The 27,930-nt window shown below is 48.5% G+C and overlaps 1 protein-coding gene across 1 annotated transcript in view; it reads left to right on the forward strand.

Moving 5' to 3' along the window:
• The window catches only part of LOC122369855 (protein pangolin, isoforms A/H/I/S-like), a gene marked incomplete at its 3' end in the record, with an annotated part of 119,346 nt that overhangs the window by 80,211 nt on the left and 11,205 nt on the right, over positions 1-27,930 (forward strand). Inside the window, exon 4 of the mRNA XM_043344929.1 lies at positions 1,962-2,027. Within this exon, the coding sequence (XP_043200864.1) occupies positions 1,962-2,027 (66 nt within the window). The remainder of the gene's footprint in view (positions 1-1,961; positions 2,028-27,930) is intronic.

The raw sequence follows: 27,930 nt of genomic DNA on the forward strand, positions 1-27,930 counted from the left end.
AATATTGTCCATGAAAGTAGTTTATTTGGTCGTTTATTTCAATCAAACCGGTCATAAATGTTGAGCAGTGGAAGTGGTCTAATGGTTCTCGGACATTTTCATCACTAATGGGCAGTCTAGCCAGTGGAGTTTCTTTCCTTTAGACGGTCATTTAAACATCGTTATATTTTGTTAAACATCGTTATATTTTGTGGCAAATATGTTTACTTGAGCGTGCTTTCATAACCATTAATTAGTTTAAATCTATTGTTTTTCTGGCACAATGGGCGATATATTTAATGGACAGCTTTGTAAGCTGATTGTCAACTTTTTAGTCCACCGCTGCATTTATTGCTGCGCTGTCAACCATTTTATCCCGCGATTAAGCCGATAAATGCTGCAGTGTGGCATTGTCAGTTAATTATGGCCCACTTTGACGTACGTGCATGATCAGGATTTATTGTTGTAAGCGTAACGGCTACCATGGTTACCAAGCTGGATGATAATACCTATGTGTGTTATAAAGGAGAACGCAGTCTGAAATTTATTTGGCGAGTTAGGTTAGTGGTATTACATTGTTTTGTACCACATTCCAGTCTGTAAAAATATGTTTGGTTAAGAACTTTTTTGTCAAATATTGCTTCAATGCTTGCACGTTCTGGCTTCTACACCCTGCTAGTTTTGATAGAATAAAACTAGCTTTAAATTGGACAAAGTTATTGTTGCTTTGCTATTGTTACCAGCTTTGCTGAACGCTAACATCCACTAGACAGGCTGTTTTATGCGTAATTGCAATATTGCAGCGTTCTATTATTGCTGCATTGCTGCAACGAGTGTGGCACTACCGTTGCAACATTGATGCGTCGCTTCCGGCACGCCTCTCGCACCATTCTGCCCTCGCAGCAGAGATGAAGTCATTCCAATTCCGCCTCCCAAGTGGAGCCACCATTGTTTTCATCCTGCATTATGGTGTCGGTCAATAAGGACCAGTATGCCGTCAGATGGGGCGACGATTCGACCTTACGGACTTTGTCGGCAAGGCTCAGAAGGGCCGTAATTAAGGCAGAAATGCGTCGTCATGATCCAGACCGGCCGAAAAACGCACAGCCGCCACCGCGGCCTGCGTCGTGGCAGGAGATGCAGATGATGCCGTGCTTTGATGCGACCTGCCTGAGGGCATTTAGAGGAAGCCAACAGCTTCCGCACCCCTTCCCCCACCCTCCGCCCTCTTCAGGACCACCCCTGCATCTCCTGCACGAATTATCAGACCCAGATGCTAAACAAGACAATGGGAGAACGTGGAACTTTCAACAAGGGAAATAATGAAATTCGACCGATGTCTCATTCTCAAACGCTCCACCCTTTCTTCGGAGACCCTTGAGCGTCTGTTCGCAAAGACATGTGACTGACCTCTGGTTGCTGACCTCGAGATGCACTTGTCCAGCGGACTCGCGCCAGGGATCTGTCGCAAAGCGTCGCATAGTGTCGCCCTGGCGCCAGATATGTCTCGACAGTAGACGTCAAGTGCGCATCGGAAGGCAAATATTTATAGATAAAGTTACCGACTGAGGCTTATTATATGTAGTGAGATATGGTGTTGGGTGGGGCAAACTCCGGTGGAGCAAGCATCATTGGTGGCAAAACTGTCGCCGGGAAAATAAAGAAAAAAAAACACATGGCTTTAGTCGTGTGAGCTTACGTTGTGTTGATTTTCATTGGCATAAATATGTTGTTTTTTTTTAGTTATCCATTACGCATATCTGTCAACATCAACAGTATCCGAGCATCGTCTCGATTACACAATTCCGAATTTGCTTTCATACCATTTTTTTTTTTCGCTCGCTTTCCCCGAGTGACATTATTCAATTGGACATCATGTCGTACCACTACCCGTATTGAATCCCCTCGCTCTTGCTTGTCCTTTCTCGCTTGTATTTTCTCGCTCGGCCGTCTCTAACCGTATCTCTCTTGTTCTTTTGCAGGTGAGTACGGTTGTCAGTGATGCAAATGCTGCTGATGCAGGGATGGTGAGCAGAAAACCAGGTCAGGTCAGCATGGTGTGTGTGTGGGGGGGGGGGGATGGAGGGCACTTCGAAAGCTACCGCGAAGATGCTGTGAAACGATGGTGAAGCACGCTGACGGCTGAAGAAGGGGTCGAAGAATAGGTGTGAAGGATGTTGCACAGGTGAATGACCAGCGAAATGCTTGTTTGGCCCGCTTTTTGACGCGTTAGGAAGGTTGGAAGGGTGAGGGAGGCATAAGTGTAGGGTCGCTGTAGTAAAGAATGGAAGACTAGTCTGGGAGGGGGTGAAGAAGGGGACCGGGAAGAAATGGTGTGACGAAAGTGGTGATAGGAAGAAATGGTGTTGGAAAATAACGTTTCGGAATTTCATTGTTTGTTGATATCATGCCTGTGTAATGAATAATTGAAAGACGACAAATGATAGGTAAAGCAGATGACGAAATTTATTAAATTGCTTAAAAATATTGCTCAGCGTTATTGCTGGGAGTCTTCAGTGTAGTGTATCGTATTTATTGAGAGAGTTCTGCGTTATTTTCCGTAAAATTTTTTAGTCGTAAACCATCAATATCTCTCATCTCTGCTGGTATTTAACTCCAGATACCATGAAATCGGGGTCGCTTAATGTTTATGTTACTGGTCTACAGAGCAGGGCTTGTTTGCCGAATTATCTTTCCTCTTGACATGTGGCTACTAACAACGCGATATAATGCCATCCTTGTTTAGTTGTGGGCCTAGGGAAGTAGTGAGTGGTATTGGATATGGGCAAACGAGCGAACGGACAACCGAACACACAAGCAAATAAAGGAATGAATGAATGAATGAATGAATGAATGAATGAGCTTGACTATAAACATGCTTGATTTGAACAGTATTTTATATGAACTTAACCGAAGACAACAACTTTTCGCTCTTTTACATGCTAACTATATCTTTCATGAAGTTGGCATCCCATCGGCTGTAAAACATCAGTCCCTGACACTTTCAAATCACTCTTTTCGATTGATTCAAGCTTCCATCCCCCCGCCCCGCGTTGTCGACGCGATCGTAGCACCTTTCTATTATGACGACCCTGTAAGGGGAGAGTCAGCTGTTTGTGCGCTCCACCCTCCCCGCCTGAGGCGTGCCCTCAGGGCGTTGCTAGGCGAAAGGCGTTCAGAAGCACCCGCACTGCCAACAAAGGGTGTGGGATTGGGTGAAGGTGCGGCTCGTTTGCTTCGCATGGGTGATTAAAAGCGTGAAAATATTATTGTTCAGTGATATTCACGGGATATTGGTAGTTGGTACGCCGAATTGTTACGGCTTCATTAAGCTAGATATATTGAATGACGTTGTCATCAGCTTTTTTCCCATAACTTTGGTGATTTTATATGGTGCGAAGAAGTTAGCGCCTGAGCTATAATTTCATTTCAAGTTTCATCTGGGCGTCGTGAGAACATGGCTCTGCGTAGATACAATTCCATTATCACGCAAAACGGCCTGGATCTGAGAAAAGATGCTCTTATTCCCATCCATGTGCAAAAAATGTTAGTCAGCTCTGCCTGACTAAAGATAACGATGAAAACCTAGTCATCCATAGGCTCGTTCATGGTCGTGCTATTAATCATCACACTATCTCTCGGCCCTGTCAGATTGCCACGGACAAGTGCGTGTTTTCCCGTAAGGAGGTCGTTATTTTTCCGGACTGTAACGGCGTGTGATGCGTTAAATTGGGATTATCGGGTACCGGTGTTTGAAGGAAGCGTTCGAGTGTGATCTACGTCACTGGATACTGCATTATATGGGATAATGATGGGATCAGAGAACGGAGGTCTGCTGATTTGTGCCGTTGTACAAATCAGCAGACCTCCGAACGCTTCAGGCAATACTGCTCTTGCAGAAATAATGCGTTTCTTGTGGAAAAGAAAATCATCATTTTTATAGCTTTTAGTAAGCGATAAGTATTTTGTAGCATATTTATGAGCAATATTTATAAATGCCACCAAAGTACTTGAAATTTGCTCATAATTAGCGATGAAATTATAGAGTCTGAATGCCGCTTGAATCTCTTCTCTCACAGTTTTTTTTTTTGCGATAGAAAACAATGCATTGCTCAGATTTCCTTACCTCAAAGCCCACAACAGACATTTGAACCGTCATTACATCGACTCCCTTTGAGGTCTCTGACCCCGCCTCTGAGCTAGCTCTGGGTCCTATGTGACACCCCCTCCCCCTCCGGGACCGTGAGCGGGGAGGGGGAGGGGTGTGCGTGCGACCACCGACACCATTAGCCCGTCGGATGTCGACTGAACCAATAAACAGGTGACCGAGGGACATCGCGGGGAGGGGGGGGGGTGATGGGGAGGGGGCAGACAACGGGGAGGGGAGAAGGTAGGGTCCATATGAGCTACTAACCAAGCTATAGTGCTGAAAAATCAGTCGTGATTTTCAAGGATACAAAATAGCGGATAGACGAGCCTCACTTACAGTTTGGTGTAGTCAAGTACAAATATCTGCAAAGATTAGGCGGAGTAGTAGTGTGGAGTTTACCGTCACCCCGGTAGAGGCTTCTCAATGATTGTTTACCTTCCGTTCTGCCGGCGGCGTGGTCCCGCCCATCAAATGACGTCATCCATCGCTCTAAACTAGGTTGAGACGCATTAATTAGGCGGAGAAAAGTGGCCATTATCGCGCGCTGGCGACTGCCGCAGGACCTTACCACGAAAATATGGTGATATATGGATGATTGATTGGGAGATTTGATACACATCCTTAGGCCTTTTCTCGGCCAGAAGGGGCACTTACGGATGTGATTTTGATCGATAAACGTGTTTGTATTTACTTGGCGTTTGAGTGGAGGGGTCTGCGCAGTCAACGCCTGTTATTACCACCAAACATATGGAAGCATTGCAAGAAGTCACGTGATCTATCGAATGTCGATCATCGTGCTCTAGCCGCCTTTGACTTGTCACGTGACCCTATCATACAGTGACACTGGTCAGACCCCCCCCCCCCCGCTCCCCCGCTCCCCCCCCCCCCACCCCTCCCGCACACAAACAGTCGTGGCCGGTGGACATTTATTTATTTTCATGCGCGGGACTGCTCAGGTCATGGGGTCAACGTCGAGTAGTCGGCGTCTGCCCGCGGGGTCACAGAGGTCAGACTTGCTGGCAGTCGCCCAACAGGGAAGGGGAGGGGTGAAGGGGTGTTAATGATAGGCGGTTCCGGCCCCCTGAAGGAGGTTTTTCTCACTGAGTGTTTGAAACTGAGGGGACACCTGATGAGTGATGGGTTGGTTTGTTGATGTCTTTAGCGTTGGAACGTTTCTTATGGTGATATTTGTCGAATGGGCGACAGTTTTGGTGACATGCGTGAATAATTTACTTGTCCAACTCTTTGTATGTTCTATTGAAACAAAACTTCAGCGCAACATCCGCCGGGGAAGTTTGATGACTCACACCAACTCTCAGTAACTCGCATCCGCTGGTCAGTCCCAGAGTCTCCGCGAGGCGCCATGCATAATGTATGCCACGATCAGTCCGATCACCTGCCAAGACCGGGTCGCACGTCTCACACGGCAGTCACACTCCGGAAGTTGGCAGCGTGTGTGAATGCGCGTCGAACGCGCGAGAGCGTTTTTGCGCGCGCCCGGGGCGCGCCACCGAAGAAGAAAAAGCGCGCGACTCGTGCACAGGGCGCCAAGGCCGCGGCTGGCCGGGCGGTGACGCCGTCCTGGGCCGCTCTCGGTGGACTTTTATCGGTTTGTGCCACTGCGGCTCACGCGTCCGAGCAGAGGCGCATTCAGGAGGTCGCCCGGGGAGGCAGGCTGGGAGCAGAGGCGGGGTTAGGGATGGATTTTGGGAGGCTGGTTGGGGGTTTTTATTTACATGCCAAAATATTGGGTTGGTAGATAATGCCAGTCAAATTTTGGAAGATTGTTCATTTTGGCATTTATTTTCAATTTTCAACATCGTGCTCCTTGTTATTTGCAAGTTATTGCACGTTGCAGCGGTGACAGCGACCTGCCACGAATCCTGTCGGGCTTGCCGTTGCTCCTTATGGCGTGTGGGGCGTGTCCCACCGTTTTAGCGTGCCTTGGAACGTGCTGGAGCAGTACTCCGACGTGCCCCTTGCATTCCACGGACGTGGGGGCACGCTTTGTCCAAAAAGTGGCGGCTTTGCCGTCCTACAGAGCGCCGCAAACAAATGTAAATCTCGTTATTATTATATTTGATCCTAAATGACAGTCGCAATGCTCAATGTGTGATCCTTGCTAAGTTGTCATGCGAAAATTTACTTGCCATGGTTACAATGCACCTTTGCCTCCTGATTTTTAGATCTCGTCTTATTCTATCATCACATTTAATCCCGTCAAATCGAGTAACAATAATTCCTATTTCCACCGGTAACATGCTCGCCAATAACCACCTCTCGCGAATACCGCGGCGTTTACACTCGTTTGACCCGTGTGACCTGGGCGGGTAGCGTGACCCCAGACGCACCGGCCGGCGCCGGCGGCGGGCGCGGGCGTCCGGCCGGCCACATCACCTTGACCCCTGTGACCCCGCCGGCCGGAGCAGCGTGACCTCTGACCTCGGGCCGAGCGAGAACAGGGAGGGGTATTAAATGGGGTATGGGTTCGAGTTGGAGGGGTGTGGTGTCAAAACGTTTTGCGGGTGGGCAGGTAGATCCGATCGCATGTCGAGACATCAACTGTAGATAGAGGCTCATGGGGTTTTGGTTTATGTTATGAATCGCACTGCCTTATGACCTATATATTGATCACTTTTTCCTTGGTATTTATGCAATAAGGACCTACTATCACCAGTAAATATGCAAAAGCCATCCACGTGAAGTTACGTCCTTACGTTTCTCCCCTTCTCATTTCTCGTATTTACCACCAAACCATTCCCGATTTAATTTATTCATTCCCGATCAGAAATCCCACATTTCTACCGGCCACCGGCAACCGTTCTGAATGCGTCGAATTTTGAACGCGACGCTGGAATTTCGGCCGTATCGCGGTGCGCGTCCTCGCCTAAATAGGGGCCGTTTGGCGGTGGCTGACAGGTTTTCTCGACACCTCAGGGCCACCGAGGTTACACGGTGCGGGCCGTTTGACCAGAGCTCCGACCGGTAGTTAAATGGTCAGATGCCGCCTTTGTTGGATTTTCCGCCCAGTCACATTAGTTTTGTTACAAGTGTTTGGCCGATTTGGCCGCCGGTATTTAGCGTTTATGGTGTCGGCGCTGCGGTGGTGTGTATCAATGCGCGACTGTGTGCTCGATTTTTGAGTTCCATGTGTGTTTTTTGTATCAACGTGCTGTTTAAATCATTCTTAAAACTCGGTAATTGATTGCCTGAGTACAGGGTTCTAAATTTCAACTTTTGCGAAGTCCAGACGGGTACCTTTCCTCCTTATCTCTCCTCCGATCTTGTCTCTTCCCCGTTCCTTCCATTTAGCCCGGATCTGTTCCGACTCGACCCTCCCCCACTTTGACAACCCCTCCCCCACCTCCCAGCCGCTGAGAGAGGTTAGAGGTACAGTAACGGTTTATTATGCCGTATTATAACATACAGACAACGCTAACCGGTTTCACTGTCACTTTTCGGTACTGAACGACGCTTGACATTTGAAGAAAATCCTTACGAACGGTGTCTGTAAATGTGACCTCCCAGGTGTTCATAAAGCTTGGAGATCCGGTTTGGTTGTTCGTGTCAGTTTGGGTCTCTAAGTCGAGTCCCATGAAACATTTAAGCAATTAATGTAAGCCCAAAATACTCAGCTGCTCACATTAATGGGTTTGTACTGCGGTAATGACTTTCACTTCTCGTCAAACAACCTATGTGCATCACCTACACTACATTTACTTCTACACGATGTAGAGCACGATGACTTGGATTGTCCCTTGCCAGATTCCTGTGTTGATGCAATGCCGTTCTCTAGAATGACTCATTTTTCTACCACCTATCGGATTGCATGCAGGCTGGTGGTTAATCCTGTCTGTGCTACAATCCATGCCGCGCCTCGCTCTGTCAGTTTTGGCTCAATTTTTGCACCGGTGTGCTATCTTGTGACTCCATTTCCTGTCGGAGACATCCCAAAAATCAAATGCTGGTGATGGACGCTAAAAAAAATAGCGGCGCGCGCTAAACAAACCACGATTCCGCGCGCTCCAAGAAACGCTGTGATTCTTCACTATCGGCACGAACCAAACATATCTGGTGTGCGCGTCGGTTGCCATAACAACCACCGTCAGTTCGATTTCGGCTGTCGGGAGCTGGAACATATTTCATGCTGTCGCGAAACGACGGAGCGCGACACGGTGGCGCTGGCGCGAGCGACTATTTTTCCATCTCGGTCGTCATCGGACGCGCCGAAATGGCACAGGTCCAGCGTTAATTATATGGGTAACCCCTCAATGGGTGGGCACCTTGTAATTATCGACCTCGATTTACATGGTGACGAGGAAAAAACGGACGTACCGCCGCCGCCGCCGCCGCCGCCGCCGCCGCCGCCGTCGCTGGCCATTTGCCGATACCGATGTTTGTCGTTTTTGGAGTCGCTCGTTATGAGGCTGACCTGTTAGTTGAGCGCGCCCCTTTCGCCACGCCTGAGGCGGTGGAGGCGCCAAAGGGGGAGGGAAAAGATCCTGTCGCAGAGGGAAGAACCCAATATCTATAACAGGCACCAGTTACCAACCCACATTGAGCGTCGATTGCTGACCGACGAAGCACCAAAGAATGAACAGTTCGGAAGTGCCAGACTCTATGCTAACCATACGGTGTATGGTGGGCTCATTGGAAATTCGTAGCGTGTCACTGCGTCTGCCGAACATTTCTGCACACAGAAAGCGCCGAGGAGCAGCACGTCACGTTCAGTAGATGCTTGCGGCAAACCCAAACTTGGCTTCGTCATGCGCCGCCAAAGGCTGGAGCGTGGTTTGTTGGATTCACTAGCTACGATTTATAATTCTTCAACAATCTGCAAACTTATGGTTTAGCATGATAACTTCTTGCAACCACAGTAGTGTGACCTAACTGTGAACTGAATTACCACCGAAATTATCGCAGAAATAGCTACCGAAACCTCAAACAGGACCACAAATGCTCTATGCTTCCCGCCAAAGTGGGAACACCGGGTACCCACAAATCCGACATAACTCACCCACTGCGGAAACATTATTATGGCTGTCGCTTTTCATTGTCACTTATCAGAATCATAACACGAAGCTAACGCGAGGCTAATTGGCATGACAATCGGTAGCATCTCATTTTTATGAAGAAGCTCCGATAAAAAGCGCGGGAATCCGCCAAAAGCGCGCGAGCAGCCCAATCCGATAAATCGTGCCAAACGCCGCGCGCTGTCCGGCCATTTCCGCAACAACTCTAATGGCCGTAATGGCATCATAAGTGGCCGTAATGGGCCATTACACGTGGCGATTGGTGCGCAGTGCGCCGCTGCTCGCCGCCGCCGCGCCGGACGGTGGGTGGTCATTCTCTCACAAATCACGGCAGATTGCAGCGCGTCCAACGGCGCTAACCACGCGGGATTGATTGTGTGGTCGAGCCCCAACGCTGAAAGTGCATATTTTACGGTGTGTGAGCGCGCGGACGAACAGGCTGGGTGGTTTGAGGGGGGGGGGTGCTAGTAACCACCTGTTCTCATGGCCGCGCTGATGGCTTGCGGTGACTCATGCAAGTCGTTTGCAAATGACTGGCTTTTCTGTGGTTGGGTTTGAACAAGTGGCGCGCGGAATTGGCGGCCGGAAAATGGGGATGCTGATTGCTCCATTAATCTCTAACGCAATTACCATTACGGAGCCTACCGTTCCCGCGGTATTATATTATTTGTTTACGGGCGGGGATTTTTGACAACAGAAAATATGTTTTCAAATAGCTCCAAAGCTTCCCTGGGTGAGGCGATGGTTATCCAGATCCGCTTTGGCGGTAGATGTGACCCTCCGACGACCCAGACGCATTATCCCGTTCGCTGCGCTGCGCGACGCGATGGGCGCTGATCTTCGCGATCGGAACGCACGTGCGTTAATGGCTCGGGCGCCGCTGGGGCGCGCCTCCCACGCAGTTTTCAGGCTGGTCTCGGTGTCTCCTCATCTGGGCGGTGTCCACGCCCACGTGACCAGGCGGCCGCGTGCGCCGTGCTCTCGCCCGAGGCGTCAACGGCTGGCGCCGCCGTTCAAACGAGCGTGCCGCGCGGCGCGCCCACGCCCCGCCCAAGCGCGCGCTTCACGAGACGCCCGACCGCGTGCTACCAGACCCCGCGATGACACAGACCGAGCTCACAGATGTTCTTGGGTGTTTTTCTTCTTTTTAGCCTCATTTGTGTGGTGATACTGACTCGTCCTCGATGATCCACTTTTGGGTTCTTGCAAAGAGGTAGAAGACGTGGCTGGTAAATTTGCGGAGCGTTATTTATCGGTTCATTACTCGTGGAATGCGCGCTACCCACTCGTTTATGGTCGCGCTGGTCGACGGAGCGTCCGCACCCGTCCCCGGGCACTCCCACTGCAGGGTAATAGCACGGTAATTTGTTTATTTCGTTAATTTTCACCTTGTTAACCCGAGGCGCGGTCGGCGCCGTCCGGCCATCGTCCACCGCCTCCGGCGCTACCGCGGCTCGGCAGCGCGGCTCTGGCTCCGCGCGGAGCCCAGCCAGAGCCGGACATTCCAGCGGCGGATCGGGCCGGCCGGCGCCCGGTGGCTGCGGTGGCGCGACCGTCCACACGGCGGCGCACACTGGTCGGAAACGCCCTCACGAGAGGCCACGGGCGATTCCGGAGTTTCGGATTATTTTTTATATAGATCGATTTGAAATTGATCAAATTATTATACTTAGGTCAAAAAAACTAATCCGGGTGACCAAAAATAGCTGTAATCAGCCCCCGAAGATGGGGTATCCCAGAACTCGGAAACTGACGCGGAGCAAGAGGTTTCTTGAGCCGGATATTCAGAGTCTTATTGCTGATAGACACCAAATTGAAATCCCACATATTATGCATCAAAATGTTCGTTATGAAGTTGCCGACTGGTCAGTGCAAAATTTTTGGTATACTCTTTCCCTAACTAAGATGTACTATAGCTTTTTATGAAGGCTCTCCTACAGTGATTCTGGAATATAACTGCAAAGTTTAGGTAAGGAAACAACAGGTAGTCCCATCTAGTTCCACTCTGATTTTTTGTGAGATGAAGTAGGATTTAAATTTACACCAGGGCAACATAAAAGCTAACTGCGCATATTTGCGCAAAATTTGCAGGAGCCGCTCTTCCTACCCAACTACCGCCCGCCCCGCCCCAGTTTCGGCTCGGCCGCCGCGCCCGGCTTACGCTGACCTGTGTGGCCTGCACGCATCCATGCGTAGTTGACTGGTCATTAAAAACAGATGCTCTTGAGTTTATGAATTTTGTGAAAAGCGCGTTTTATGTATGCATTTATGTATGTATTGACATCAAAAGCCTTCCACATATTGCGTGGCGATTACGGCTTGCATTTAGAGAGCCTTGCTATTGACAACCATCACTCGGCTGAAGAAAGTGGAAATTGAAACCTTCGTGAATATAAGACGCTGCAAATATAGGACACCTGTCGCTGACGTCGGCTTACCTTGGGCCATCTTTTTACATTAGATCACAATTCCGGTAGGTATTTAACCCTGGCCGGACCGATTGGTTTTCTATGTATATTGACCGGGGAGGGTTGGTACAACTCCCTCGCCGTTTCGCCTCTATTTGAGCTAGAGCCTCGCGGAAAAAACAACCTTGTGTGCCGTTATAAGACGCAAAAATTAGGTACTACCCGATTTTAAGGTCTTAGGTCAGCCAGTGACCTCTTAGGTCAGGTAAGTGCCACAAGGCACGGGCTCGGTTTTAGGTTAATTACTTTGCCAAAAATGGTCGCACTGCCGCGATTTTGGCATCATCGTGTTTGTCTAGCTCAGGCGCGCTGAATGCTATACTTGGTGTTCGGGTGAAGTCAACTTAAGGTGTTAACCTCGGGTCAAGGTCAGGTCGGAGCCCCTCAGGTCACGAAAATGGTTGAAGGAGGTCATATTGCATATCATTCGATTCGGCAGGTCTTCCTGAGTCCAATGGTGGCTTTCCCGACTCTCTAGCTCCATCTGATCAGGAGTTATTGACGAAAAACTTATATGGTCTTAGTGACGTCATAAATGACGTCACGCAAAGTCAACAATGCTAAAGTCAAGCACTGGACCTTGCAAGGAGTGCATGAAACCATTCCCGGTGCCCGAATAGCAGCTCCCAATTTCCCTTGTTGACTTAAAGTGGTGCTAGATCCTGTACTATACTTAATTATGACGTCATCACTTAACAGATTCACGTCATATATTTAGTGCTTGACATCCAAATGATAGCTTACATATGACAGAGAAGGTATGCAAAGTTTTATGAAGTTTGCTTCACTAGTTGTGGAATAACAAGCAAAAAACTTTTGCGGAAAGGCCGCTGGCCTCTCGCTGGAGCGTTTCCGACCAGTGTGCGGCGCCCCGGCTCGCTCTGCCGCCGCGCCGCCAGCTGACTGGGCGCCCCGCCGCCGCCGCTCTAGCGGGTAGACCGGAGCACGCGCGCCACCAGGGGCGCCGGCCGCTCGCTCGCGCGCGCGCGCGCCCGGCCGCCTTGTCGGCGCGTTTGATTCGCCGCCGCGGCCGTTTTGAAGCTTACACACTGTGGATATGGATAATTTGACGGCCGTTTGCCGCATTAACCGACGATTATTGTTACGAGGAGTGATCAGGTGGCGGTTGGGGTCCACTGAGCGGGGGCTATGTGTGAACGGTGGCACGTGGCGGCTGTCAATTATATTGATGATGTGTCGACTGAGCCGACAGGTGGAAGTCTGTGCGTGTCTTTTTGTGATGGGAACGAGGTGTGAAAAGGGGGAGGAGAGTGGTGGGGAAAGTTGAATGAATGGGGATGGTTGTGGTCGTACAGTATTTGTTTGAGTGAAAAGAATGCGATGAATAACTCGTTGTTTTAATTAGGCTGCTGAGTAGCAGCTATGATTGTCAGATGGCATAGCAAAAGCAATAAGAAGTTGTTCATAAATATGATGTTCTGTACCTATGCATAAACAATGCATGATTCATTGTGCATATTTCGCAGAGCTCTTGATCTTAGCAGATACCCTCTTGGCGTGGTCGTTGTGCCATTTGTCCACGCGTGACTTACATCAAGTAATTTATACAGCACATCCCATGTTTCTGAACTTATCGCATATGCAACTGGGACTGGTTTCCTTACTGGGTGGCAAAGCGGCCTACTGGCTGAGCTGTTATTCGTGGCTTTGCGATTTTGGCATATATGGCTCTCATTGTAATGAGGAATATACGGGCTGATCGGCTAAGAGTCATATATAGACGCAGCTTGAAATTAAAAGGTAGCATGGGAATAGTTCATTAGTTACACAAGCATTTGTTACTCCGCTTTTTCGTTCAAGATAAAGTGTTTCCTTGACAGGAAACGACCAGCCCATGGGAAATATTAACACGTCTAGATCCTCCTATCTAATCCTAAAATTACCTTCTCAGTGTCGCTTTTGCCACGATTTTTGTGACATTGCCGCCGTGTTGCCGCCTTTACCACCACCACCTTCGTCATCGGCACCCCCGGACGGGGGATATTACTACTTATTCTAAATTCCTCCTAATCCGTGAGACATAGCCGAGCCGTGTCCGGTATGTCCGATTTTCTGGTAAAGTGTCCGGCCCATTTCCGTGTGATTACGTCATCTGACGTCACTGCGTGCCATCATAACGTCATATATCGTGATGTGGCCTGACATCAGATATGCATTACACATCGCAGATCGAAAAAGATAGATGGCGCCATCTTAAGTTGTAATATTACGCTTTTTATTGCGCGTACGTGGAGTTACGACACACCCGGTATCATTATTAATTTCTGTGAAAAGATTATAACGGATCAAGGCTGGGTTTGTGGGTTACGGATTGTCTATGTGTCCCTTTGCAATGGAGAATCTGATTTCCCGTAAAGTTTCTGTCACTTCCACCATGATGAGGTGATAACATTTTATAAATCCTCTCCGTGCTCTTTCTCACACACCTCAAACCTCCTCCCTTCATCCGGTCCATCCTCGCCGACTCACACAGCACACCGCACACCATCTAGCGGCAGATTAGTGAACTACTTGGCCGCCGCCGCCGCCGCCGCGGGCGCCCACATTCCATCAAACAATGGACGTCCGCCGCTACTGATGGGCGCCGCGCGCGTGCGTAAATTGCGCCCACCCCATTACGTATGTATACGTACCACCGCACTAATGGTTAGGGTAATGGGACGAGCGTGCTGACGCTGAGTTGTGCTTACCTGAAGGCTTGCGGGCGTTTATGTTATAGCAGAAACCAGTGGAACGCGTTGGAAGAAACAGAGGTAGTGAGTGATTCTGAAATTAACTAAGAGCAGTGGTGTTAGAGTTAAAGCACGGAATACTTGGAATGAAAACGTTCCAACGAGGCACGATTGATAGTGGTTTAGGTAAAAGTAATCGTGATCCTCTAAGGGAATGCTTTATGACTTTGAATTTTCCATCAATTCAATCTTGTGTCAACACGCATGGTAAAATACCAGTACCTATGTTATCCGTTGTTTGCCAGTGACGGATTTCATTTTTCATCGCGCCCGGCATGTGTCCATTGGTATAAATTTCATTGACAGCGCTTGCTATGAGATCTTTCAGCTCGTTCCAGAAACATTTGAAAAATGGTACAGTGAAACCGTCTGGCCCGGGACTGGTCGACGTTTTCATGCTTGCCAAAGCTTTGGCCAGCTCAATTTCGGTGATTTCTATTTCGCACTGTTCTGCATCATGACTATTTAGTGGCGTCAGCACTGAGAGTACATCATTCATCAAACCGTTGCTGTCTCTGTGAGAATATAACTGCTCAAAGTAGCGCACACACTCATGTAGCATATGTCTGCTGTCTGCGGTTTTGTTGCCCGGGCTAGTATGACAAAGCTCCATGGACTCAAACACGGTTCGATAACTGTTGCGCTTTACCAGGCCGTGGAAGTATTTCGTCCCCTTTTCACCGTATTGGCGCCAGTTGGCACGACATCTTAACATGTTTCCTCGTGTGACATTGTTAATATATGTGTCTCTTTCCATTTTTAACTCTCGTAATCGTGAAACGTCAGCCATAGACTCGCTGGCTGATAGCCGGTTAATGTCTTCATCCAGTTGACGAAGTCGCTTCTCCTGCTCCCTTTTCTTTTGGCTTGACATTTTTATAATCCAGCCTCTTAGCACGCATAGCAACGTTTGCAAAAGGAGATATCTGGATGTGCCTTCAGTGTCATTATCTATCAAAATTTCTGCAATCTTTTCCTTCGCCTTCGCAACAAAGCTATCGTCCAGCAGCAGCGTATTGTTAAACTTCCAATACGATTTACCTAAGGAAATCTCACCGACGTGTATTTTTATAGTACACATTTTGTGATCACTCATGTATCCGTCAAGGATAGTTGCAATTGGAGACCGAGTCTGGTTCATGTATTTATCACTTATGAGGAAAAAATCTATTCTTGACCTCATACGTAGTCCCGCTTGATGATAGGTGAAGGTTCTTAAATTTGGATGAAGTGTTCTCCAGATATCCAAAAGCTTACGGCTTGCCATATATTCTAAAACAGCTGCCCTACACCGCTGGTTATTTGCTATTCGTCTTGCTCGGCTATCATGATCTAAAGTTAAATCGAAGCGAAAGTTAAAGTCTCCACCTATTATTAAATTTGCATCTCCAATAAGCTCACAGTGCAAAACAACTCGCTGGATTAATTGTGTTTTGCGACTGGAAACAGGCGTATGATACAGTAAATTGGAAGTTTTTGAAGCAAGCACTTGTAAAATATGGTTTTGGTTCAAAAATGAGAAAGTGGATAGATATCATTTACGATGAAAGAACTGGATCTCCATGCACAGCACAAGTGCAAATCAATGGGCATTTATCACAACATTATAGAATAGAAAGAGGTCTAAGGCAAGGATGTCCCCTCAGTTGCTATCTATTTTTGTTAAGTATAGAACCGCTAGCCGAAATGATTAGACAGAACGAGAACGTAAAAGGCCTCACAGTAAACGACACCGAATTAAAGATTTCATCCTACGCAGACGATACAACTTTGATATTGAACGCCTCCCCGCAGTCCCTGAGAGAATGTATGAGATGCATAAATTCGTTTCAAGAAGCATCTGGACTCATTCTGAATAACAGCAAAACCCAAGCAGTTTGGATAGGTGCCAATGCGGGCAGAAGTGATTCAATTTGCCCAGAAATAGAGATTCAATGGACAAATCAGCCAGTTGAATATCTGGGCATCAAACTGAATGCGACTGGTACTGACCTGCCTGAGCTAAACTACCCTGACAAAATATCTAGGCTGAGACAGAAGTTAAATCCTTGGCAGTCTCGTGGATTGACCGCATATGGTAAGATTCATCTTCTCAGGTCAGAGGCCTTATCACAATTAGTGTACACTATGACTTTAATGGAAAAACCTAATCGACAGCAGCTGAAACAAATTGATACCATTATGTTTAAGTTTATTTGGAAGAATAAGCGAGATAAGATTAAGCGTAGTATTCTAAAATCTAGTCATGGTAAGGGTGGTTTAAAAGTACCAGACCCGTCACTTCAGGCAGATAGTTTAAAAACTGTGTGGATAAAAAAGGCGTTGGACGAAAACTGCGATGCCAAGTGGAAGTCTGTTATGAAGGATAAGCTATTCCTTACGGACAATGTATCTATTTTCCGGTGTGACATGTCACAACAGCAAGCTCTGCAACATTTTGAGAGTCGCTTTTGGGCTGAAGTGTTTTCAACTTGGACTGGCTGTCAGCAGCAGAGCGTTCGTTCGGCTTCGGAGGCTTTATCTACAGTATTATGGAAAAACAAGAATATGTGCCTAGAAAGTAAAAAAGTCTTACCTGTTAAAAAACTTATAGAGCGAGGTGTCATAAGAATAGAAGACCTGTATCACAATGGCGAGAGACGGCTCATGACTGCTGTTGAACTTAGTGGGAAGTATCGAATAGCGAACTTCTTGATATGGCAAGCAATATTGAGATCAATACCTCGTACAATAACTGATTTAATAACACAAAAGCGACCACGTAGAAGCATGTCACCAAAAGTCTTTGAAGAGCTTGCATCACAGCAAAAGCCAGCAAAATGGGCGTATAAAAAACTTTTGCAACAGTTTGAGTCAGGGCAAATGTCCATACAACAAAGGAGATGGCGAACAGAGATGAATGGTGAACCACTCGATTGGAAGACAATATATAACCACGTGTACTCTATCACTGATGATTTCGAACTACGCTGGTTTCAATATCAACTACTGCAAAGAATTCTTCCAACGAACCGGTTGCTTTATTTATACCGATTGGTTGACAGCGATGAATGCGTTTTCTGCCCAGGTACAAAAGAAAGTATTACACATAGCTTTTGGGACTGCCGTCTTAGCAAGCCGTTTTGGGCTCAGATTAGATCACTTCTCGGCCTAAGGGGGGTGCTCAGTCTTAAAACAATAATTACAGGGGTTTATCGTCGGCGAGAAGATATTCCAACGAGCGCCATAATGCATTGTGTGTTATTGGCCAAAAGATTTATATGGCGTGCCCGAAAGGCAGCTCAGCCCCCACACATCCGCGGGTTCATCCTAGCGTTTAGTGGGTACATTCGTGTGGAGAGGTTCGTGGCATTAGTTAATGGAAGGATGGACGAATTTCTGGCGAAGTGGTCTAATGTGATGGACAGAGTGGGTGTAGGTTGACTACAAGAAGACCGGCCCCCGCCCCTAACCCATCCGGGATAACCCGTCGACCGGCCCTTGCAATGTCGCAGGGCCGGTTGGCCGGCCGGGCCTGCGGCGCGCCGCTCAAGCGAGCCGGCGCGTCGCAGGCCCGGCCGGTGACAGGGGCGCTGCCCCGTGGCATGTGGGACGCGGGGCGGCGCGGGCGGGGGTGCGGCGTGCATTGCATGATTGTCTGTTTTGTGTTGTATTCATGGTGTGGTATCATCTGCCAATAAATTAAAAAAAAAAAAAAAAAGTGACGGATTTCATCGTGAAATTTAATATTTTTGTTTCATATAAACGTTTCCATTGAATTTCAGTTTCTTGATAACCTCGCATGCCATTGGAAGGTATTTACGGAACCTCTCCGCAGAATGCTCCTGCTCAAACGCAGCCGCCGGCTTCGGTCGCGGTTTTCAACATCTCTCGTCCGTTCAGACATTCTGCTCGCCCGTTTTCCCCATGTGCAATTACAAATTACCTTCCAATGTTCATTTGCTCGAGGGCGTTGGACGGCGCACGCGAATCTCGCCCTTAGCGACTGGCGGCGCCCGTGTCTACCGGGCCCAGTAATGGGGTGGCGGGGGCGATATTCGCCCGGCGCGCACCGCACTTTGAAGCCCGCTGAAATGTGAAATGTTCTTAGCGGCGTAATTTGCATGTGGCCGAGATCCAGGCCGAGTTATTGATCCGAGCCGGGTGAGCGCTGTCTAGCTGCAGGCCGGGCTTTAGTGGGAACTGCCGACCGCGGCTCTGCTGGGTTAGGATGGGACTGAGCTGGGCCGGGCTTTAGCGAAATGACAGACCGTGACTGGACTGGGTTAGACTTGGAACTAAGATGGGCTAGATTGAAAACTGAGCTGGGTTAGACTGGGAGCTAGTCTGGACTGACACTGAACTGGGCTTGACTGGTACTGTATTTGGCTGGACTTGGTACTGAACTAGGCTGGACTGGTACTGCTCTAGCCTAAACTAGCGTCGGATAACTGACGGAATTGAGCTAGGACTCGGCTGCTTTGGGTTGATCTTTACTGCGCTGTGTATGGTAGGTGTAATCTAAATCTGAATGACAAGGTGATACTGAATTCTTATCGGAAAAATGTAAATCGCTATTCAACCATTCGGCAAGTCGTTTGAATTTGATTTTATTGTCTACAACCGTTTTCTGGCCATCCTTACTGTAATGAAAGTACGGCAGCGATCGGCGAAAGATGTAGGTATTACATTATTCCATCGCCAACGGGTAGCGACAGCTCGTATCGCCAGAGTGGGCTCAGCTCGGGGGTATGGGGAGGTAGGGGGGGGGGGCACCGCAGGACAAATAATGGGGCGTTACTGTTGAGCCATGGGGAGTGGGGGTTGAGCCCTGTTCCATAAAGCGGTATTTGCATAAATTGCTGGCTCACATGGATCCTGCCTAACATATAGATCGGCGATGCGGTGTGGGTTGAATTTAAACCGTGTCATTTTAATCCTGCTTTGTGGGTATGTTGTAGTGGTTATTTATTGGCAGCTCGAGCTGTGTTAGTTTCTTTATGCGTTACTTATGCGCGTGGATGATGGGCTTCTAGTCGGTTGATCCTACGCGATCAGAGTGCAGATAGTTCTTGCAAAGCTTGGTCAATGGTCATATTCGACGTCGACATGGGTGGAAAGAAAGCTCGCGCTCCATAAAAGCTAGCTAAGTTGCAAGTCAAAAGCCATCTATCGTGTGCTAACGCTCACTTTCTTCGCAACTGTCTTGAGCACGGTGATTTCAAAGTTTCCGTTTTTTTCAAGACGCTCGTGATAACTCTTCGACGTTTTCTTCCCCTTTCGAGACACGCGTTTTGGACTCGCCCACTTGTCTGTCGCCTCACTTCCCCCGTTGATATCTTCGTTCACCCTGTCTCGTCTCCGCTGATCCGTTTCGCTCTCGCCCTCTCCTCTGTTCTCGCGTCGGTGTCGTCGTGTCGGCGCCGATGCCTCCCGGATGTCGACTCCTTCCGGTGCTCGACGCGCCACCATTGTCGACGCGTCAGCGCGCGCAATGTGGCGCACACGCGTGCATTGTGGCGCACACTGTCGGCGCCACTCAATGCTAATAGCTACTGCTGGCGACTTAAGTGGCGCGCCAACAACTCGGCCAGAAACGGCGCGCGCGAGTTTTATTCGACGCAGGCGGCCCGTGGCGAATATTGCGCGCGCGGGTACATTTATGGCGCGCTGTGGTGTTTTTGAGTGGGGCTGCTGATGCATTGGAGTGGCTGGAGAGGTGGTGACTTTTGATCAGCTCACACGCCTGCCTTGGCTGTCGGTGTGAAATTGCGAAATTTGTTTGCAACACATTGCTTACATTAATGTTTCTTATTCTGGCATCTGGCAGAACGAAATTCTGCTCGCACATCTATGATCTATTGAATTATCCGTCTGATAATTGAGGGCATAGTTAGTTTGTCAAACCAGATACATGCGTGACTGTTAGCTTTGGCATTGTCTTGGGAACTACCAACATATAGTTCAAACCTGTCTTCTTCGCTGTGTTAATTCTCACTTCGCGTCAAACCGATTTGTTGACAGTGGCGTCTCGCTTTTCATGACCGCCTGTTCCGTCTGCTCTCGTTGCACCTCCTCACAAATAAAACACGGCGCCGAGCAAAAAGGCCGCTTGGTCGTGGGCAATCGGCGGGTTCGTGTTGCCTCCTCATCCTTTCAAGCGGTAATAACCCGTATTAGCCGGCATTCAGACGCCCCCGGCGGCTGTGTGCTCATATTTTCCGCCTGATTTACCGCCTCAGACATCTAACTGGGGCCTGTTCCATACAGAGAAACGGCGAGCAGCATCCACAAGATGATTGCTGCGTTTAGAACACCCAACCGCGCCTAACCACTTCCACGGCGTGAAATTACGCCCGATAAAAACACCTGTGTGTGCACACTCGCCTCTGCGGCGTAGAAAAGGTGACGTATTTGCGGTCGTTATGACAGGTGGTCTTCAATAGGGCGCTGTATGACGGGCGATCAAATGGTGTGAGAAAGGCCGGTGGCTGGGCGTATTACACGCCTCGCTATTGTATCGCCCTGAAAAGGATTATGTTATGATGCGTTGAACTGCGGGGGAAAATTCATAAGGTCCCTCGTTGGGCCCTCCCCTAGGCGAGCGCGATGAATGGCGTATTAATTGGCCAACCGCTAAGTGAGCAGGGGGAGTGCACGAGCCTAAAGTGAATTGCAGGGGGCTGCAGGGTGCGCGCGCGCGGTAAATTGAGATGTCTGTGCAGCGGGTAAGCGGTGGGTTAATGGCAATGAGCGAAACTGGTGTCTCTAACTGGTCTTTGAACTTGCGTGGGGATTCGAAATCTTTTTGTGTCCGGCGACGCGATGATACAATGTAACTGATGCAATAATTCAGTAACTGAGACAAAAATTAAATGATGCCTATCCGATTCAACAATGCAGAATCGGAATATTCATAATAGATGTAATTTCTTCAAAATAATCATCTGCTAGCATCAATTTCTCAATACTTAATCGACAACATAAAAGGAAGAGAAGGAAGTGTGTACCTATTTTAACGTCGAACACCAGCTAGGCTGATGTTTCTCCTAAAACTGCCCTCATTTCCCAGAACCTGCGCCATGGTGTGTACGGTAGCACGCCATGATAGGATGGGTGTTAAATTAATGCTATCTCCGGTGAAGTACCTCTCCACAAGATAGAACGCTAACAGATGTGCGCGCCCTGATTGTCCCCTCTATCGTAGCGTTATCCTGCCTATAACATTACACTACAAACTCTGTTAGATAACGCACTAAAATGTCGGCCCAACTTTCCCACCATATTTGCTGACTGTTTGGCAGAGAACAGAGCTGACCTCGTGTAGCTATCAGTGGTATCTTGCAACGGATATTTCTGTTACACATTTGCAACATCCCATTGCAAGATATTGTTCGTAGCTGTCCTTGAGTTGTCTTTCTCGTGGTTGTATTTGTTGGATTTTTTCCTGCCTGTCGTGTGTTTCAGCTATTGTTCTCGTGAAGATGGTCAGTTCATTTATGTGACTCGTTCATGGATAATTAATGGGGTAAGGCTGTTCCACATATCAAAACGTTGTTCTCAGAAGGCATGCAATCCAGGAGAGACAGCAGATATCGTGTTGGTGTTGTTTTTTTAAATTCATTACACGTTGAAAATTGAATTTGTGGTCTACGCGCAGCAAGGTCCTTGCGATTATTTTCACCATGAAAATATGTGAAAAGGACAGGTCACCCAGAACTTGAACCTTCAAAGTCCTACTGACTACTCCAGCTTCGCCTTTAGTCGATTTTAAGGAACGGTTCACTGCCAGGCCTTTTCGAGTTTCGACCGTTTAATTTGACTCGTGTTCCGTCATTTTTTAGCTCTATTTTGGCGTGAATGGTGTGACAAAGCCGTTGTAAGGCCGATGCGTGCTCCATTGTTGCCTGATGTTTTTAGTCGCGTTAGGTCGTGTTAAAAAGTATCCTGACAGTGTTAATGCGATGTTACGACCGAAATCGCGCACTGGGTATTCCCTGGTCCGGTGAGGTGTAATTTATGAACCAGGCAGGTAATGAGACGTTAATGTAGATCGGATTTCCGAAAAACAGCATGCGTAAAACGCATGTCTGATGTAGGTAGTGGATCAAAAGCTGTCCATTTTCCTTGACACCATTATAACGAGGTAAATTGTATAATTATATGTAACTGAAAATGCTACTCGGAAAGTACAATGTTGCTTATTGTCTACTCCGCACAGGATATTTGCTGACAATTTTTGATGACACAGGCAACGGTAATCACTGATCTTGGATTTTTTTCGTAACTTTAGCCTACAGTCCACAGGATTGGATAAGCCAACCAGCCATCGTTTGTTTATTTATCCTGCTTAGACGAGCTGGACACCAATGGCATTGGCGATGACCATTGACCAGTACCCATTGCACCACCGGACGTCCCTAATCCTGATAGTCACATCTCATTTGGTACGATCGTACCCACACTTTCCGCTACAGGTAGCGGTACGCCATATTGCACCACCGGGCCGGCGGCAGCGGCGGCGGCGGCATCTGAAAATAGCCTCCGGCGGTGATTCATGTCAGGGGTCACCCGCCGCCGGGCGGTCAGCCGCGGCGGAACCCTTTGATGTGGCCCCTGTGCGCCTTTGAGGCCCCGTGCCCGTGTAGATGTTGGCCGGGCCGGGCGAGCTTTCGTTTGATCTCAGCGGAGCATTCGACAATCGCGCACGCGGCGCCGGCGGATTCGGGGAAATTTACCCCTGTGGGTCGAAGGAAGGGGGCACCGGGGGGGGGGGGGGTGAGGGCTGACCGCCAGTGGGATGGGGTAGCGGCTGGCAAAGTATGGAACACACGAAATGTTCACCCACAATATTTTTTTTTACTTTCGTTCTTGCTCATTCATTTTCTGCCCGGCCGATCATATCTACAATACAATATATTTTTAAGGAAATTTATAAGTAGAACAGTATTTTTCCACGTACCAACGTATCTTTCAATCTTTCCTATCTCTTGTTAATCTGTTTACTTCTCCATCTATCCGATCTATCCAATATTAAATTCCTCAAGGCCGTGAAATTCCTGGCAAGGATTCTGTTAATTTGGTCGAACTTTCTCGGCATTCCGTTTTCCACGTGCCATGGTGTTGGGCCGCTCCTGCTGGTTTCCGTCACGGCAGCTCGTTGGCTAGCTTGACATCATTCGTTTGCAGCTGCCCGCCTCCTGGTCTTTTTACGTGTATTTTTTCTGTGCGGCAGCTGCTTCATGTCATTGAGGAGTGGACGCTCTCCGGGGGGGGGGGGGGGGGCTCTTACCCGGTGGGGGGGGGGGGGGTGACAGGCCGGATGCGAGCCCGGATTTTGAGATAGACCGGGACTTATGGGCGGTCATTTATCATGGATGGGAGCTGTGTGCGACGGAAAATTTATCATTTTCCACAGACTAGTGTTGAAATGCTTGTGTTGTGTCACCCTGGCTAGCTTTAATCGACAATCATGCTGTCAGGTGCTACGATTAATGTAGCTTTAGGTATTTTGATATGATTTTGGCTATCATTGATTTAATAGAAATGCATTCTCATATCAATTTTAAACACCCCTTTCTTCAAATATAATGGCAATGATCAAGGACAACGATATCAAGAAAACTGCTGAATATTGAACATTTGATCAACGCGTCCTCGCCAGGACGCGACGAGGTTTACTAAATGCCTTTTTTATTAAATGCAGGACGTACTTGTTATTTTGCATCAGTTTTGAACATTAGCTAGGTACTCTGACTGAAGTGAAAACATCAATATGCTCAGACCTCGTCCATCCCATCCCCTTTCCTCCTAGCTGAGACTAGCACCCTCTCTCTGGGCCGTCTCTTTCGTCTGCAGCAGCCACCTGTATTGACCCACCTGTCTGCGAGCGGCGAGCTCCAGGTCGTGACCCCGGTGACCCGGTCACCCCTCCCCTCCCCCTCCGGCGGCAGCGCGTCTCGCCGTCTGGCGGCGCCCTTTGATCTCCCTGGCGATTGGTTCAGCCGCCCTGCAACAAAGCGGCGGCGGCATCGACCGTCGGCGCCGGCAGCGACGGGGATTCGTCGGCGCCGACGGCCGACGGCGGCGACGAACGACGGGGGCGGGACCGGGCGCGCGCCGGCCGCCGGTGGTCAGTGGTCGTGGGGAGAGGAGATGGCGGGTTCTATCGAGTCGAAAAAAACGGTGACTTTTGACAAAGATGATGGCTGATTATCAAATTTTGTAAGTCATCTTGGTGTGTTTTCTGGTCTTGTCTTGCCGGGCTGATATGCTGAGATGTATCCTAATTGCATTCTTCCAGTTTGTATGAATTACCTTACTTGGTTTATTTGGATACTGGTGGATCGATTGCGTTCCAAAAAAAATTAAGCTTTCCAACTTACTGTTAATCAGTGCACTTCTCAATGGTGGAGTTAAAGCAAAAACCTCGGACTGAGCATCCTAAAAAGGCTAAAGGAAGGTCGTGTTAACTCGGAATTTTCAGAGCAAATGTCGATTTGTTGTGTTCCTTTTTTCGTTTGCTTTTTATGTAGGCTTTTGTTCAGCGGACCACTTTTGATTCGTGCCGGTGTAAAAAGGTCGGATTTTGTCGCCAATGACTATTTCTTTCAGCTATTACGAGATAATCATATTTTTCCTGTGTTTTGTAAAAAAAAAGTTTTTTTTCATTTTGGAAATCACGTGCAGTTGATCTGGCGGCCTCCGCCGCCGGGTTCAGTCGGAGCCGCCACCGCTGCTCGGAGCCATCGATCCCCACTGCTCGCTGATTGGTCGGCCAGCCGCCGCCGGCGGCGCTGATTGGCTAATGGGACTGTCATTTGCAAGGTTGTCCCTGGGGGAGGCCCGGCGGATGTGTCGATGGGAATGAAAAATAAATAAAACAGACACGGGCCGAGATCAAAGCGGCGCCTCTCGGGCTGGAGGTAATGGCTCTGTGCGCTGCCGCTGAGCCAATTAAATGCTCGGCCGAACCCGTGTCGGCACCAGGCGAACAAGAGCCGATTTTGGAAGCACTGTGGGCAGATGCAGCCGCCACAGTTGCCGCTGTTGTCACCGGGGGAGATGGAAAAATCCCCGCCACCGCCGGCGGTTGCCAGCCGCTGCTCACGGGGATGTCATTCCTGGCGCTGAAGGTGATGAGGTGTTCCCTGAAGCACGGATTGCGAGACATACCATCGTTAGCAACAGCAAGAGCAAAGGCAGGGCTTTATGCATTTAGGCCAGTAGCAACCAGCTGCCGTCGGTTACCGCTGGGCTTCGTCGCTGCTTCCAGCTCATTTGAAAAACTTGGATGTTTTATTTGAATTCAAATGTTTGCGGTTTTTTCGCTCGAAGCATAGATATTCTATTAATTGGTCGCATTTTCCGAAAAGCAACAATTATTGCATTATATTTTGGAACAAGACCGAAAACTTACCTTGGGTTCCTGTTTTTATGTAAAACAAAAACGTCAATTTTGAATGCGCTCCTCGCAAAAATGTTACCTTTTGATGACCTGATTCCGTAAATTGTTTGCTAGTTTTCGTGTGCGATCGCAGAGTAAGTTGGATTCGTGCTCCACTTTCCTGCACAAGATGTCATATTGTTGACTTTGAATAAGCACCTGACCGCCTGTCAATCCAACAGTTGTGTGCAAGTTCGAACGCAAACAAGTTCCGCACAAACCATGTCTCGCTCTTCTTTCAACCACACTCTGTGCTTTGTTGCATGTGTCCATTTGACGGCCACCGTATCAAAGCTGCTACCGTTCAGCGAACAGTTTTCATCTGGATGACGTCACCCTGTCAACATGTGTGTTCAAACACGGCGATATGTGACGTCATAGCTGCGAACAGCTGCCGTCCGGCCGCGCGATAGTGTGTGACGTCACTGTGAGCCTGCAGTGCAGTGTGCTGTTAGGCTCCTCCAATGAAAGGGTTCACTAGATGTGCCGATGTTTTTTTTTTTGTCACTTATGGTAAAGACGTTTCAATCATGCCTTCATTCGTCCATGCTGACTTGCGCCCATATTTATTGAACAGTCACCTGTTCAGGGCGAACAGTTTTCTTCTTTACACTCCCCCTCTCAACCCCTCCCCCCCTCCCGCCCCACCTTCATCCCACCGAATCCCCCGTAATGACATGAATCCCATCCGCCGCCCCGTCCGAGCACATTTGCGCTAAAGAACACTGTTACAATGGCCACCCGAAACTAAGCCGTTTTTTGTGCGTTCCGCGAGCGGGACTCGACCCGTCTGTCGGTTCCCATCATCGTGTCGCCGCTGTTGTCCTGTCTGTCGTTTTGTCCGCTCTTTATGCGCTCTCCCTTCCGCGCGCGCGCTCTTCATTGGTAACAGTTCCGGCGCGCGTGTGCACGTGCGCCGCTGGATAGGCGCGGAGCGGTGGTAATCCGCCGTGCTAATTTTGGACGGGTTGTGTGTGAGAGCAAACAGGATTAAAGACAATTTGGAATCTGTCGTGGAGAGAGACGATTGTGGCGGTGGTGGTGGTGGTGTGGTGTCAGGTGTGGTGGTGGTGGTGGTTGATATTTTAGTGGCGGTGTTGGTGATAGTGTTTGGTGCAGGTTGTGGATCATTCGAAACAATTTTTCATGTTTTTAAATTGCAAAGAAAAACGGATATTCATTGTAAACACCTAAATACTTTCCAACAGTCTACGACAGCAGGTTTTCAATATGTTTACAACGAAACATTTTCGTTACTGAATTAGACGTGTTTGTGTTAAGGCTTTCCTAGAAAATGTTTTTCCCGATCTTTTGGGCCAAGCGTCAGATCGGTATCACAAAAAATGTTGGGATTTCATCTCCACCCAATTAATCTCCATTCAATTCATCAATGTTTGACAAACATTTACCAATTTTAAGGAATGTCTGAAAAAGTGAGCAATAGGCAGCTAACGATAAGTGAAAACTTGCAAATGTCTCCTGTTTGAAGTGATGGCTTCGGGGAAATATAACTGGTCGCTAAGTCCATGAATTTATATCGACAGTTATGGCAGTTTTGAGATGCAGTGGTGCAGAGAGACTTGATATTTACCTTTTAGATGCTCATGAATTCGGATAGCTTCGAACAAGACGTGTTGCCGGATCGGGAGTGGTCCTTAGACCTTAGCCAGTGATGCGGAAACTTCTGTTTTCCTTACAATCCTAATTCTGAACACAGTTCTTATGTTACTGAAGTGCTTCTGTTGTTATTACTAAGTGAGTTGAATTCTTCGAAAAAACAACAACTTTTGGAACCATGTTTGTTGCCCATTTAAATGGCATGTCTTTTGAATATTTCACGTTTGATGCCCTCTACCGCTCGCGCTAGATTCAAAACCATAGTTTTAGCACAGCCGCAAATAACTCCTCTCAGCTAGGATCTTTTAGCCAAAAATAGTCATAACGAGAATGGATCTATTAGGCCATGTCGCTGGGGTTAAAAGTAAACTGGCTGCTGGTGCCGTTGTTCTGATGAGTCAGGATGGCCGGTGTGCCGCTCAGCAGCCGCTAGCTGGCTGCATCCGCCGCCGGCACGCTCCCGGGCCCGCCGCCGCCCGGCTCAACCCTTTGATCTTGCCGACAT

Source organism: Amphibalanus amphitrite, unplaced genomic scaffold (genome assembly GCF_019059575.1).
Source record: "Amphibalanus amphitrite isolate SeventyFive unplaced genomic scaffold, NRLGWU_Aamphi_draft 001079F_arrow, whole genome shotgun sequence".
Classification (NCBI taxonomy): Eukaryota; Metazoa; Arthropoda; class Thecostraca; order Balanomorpha; family Balanidae; genus Amphibalanus; species Amphibalanus amphitrite.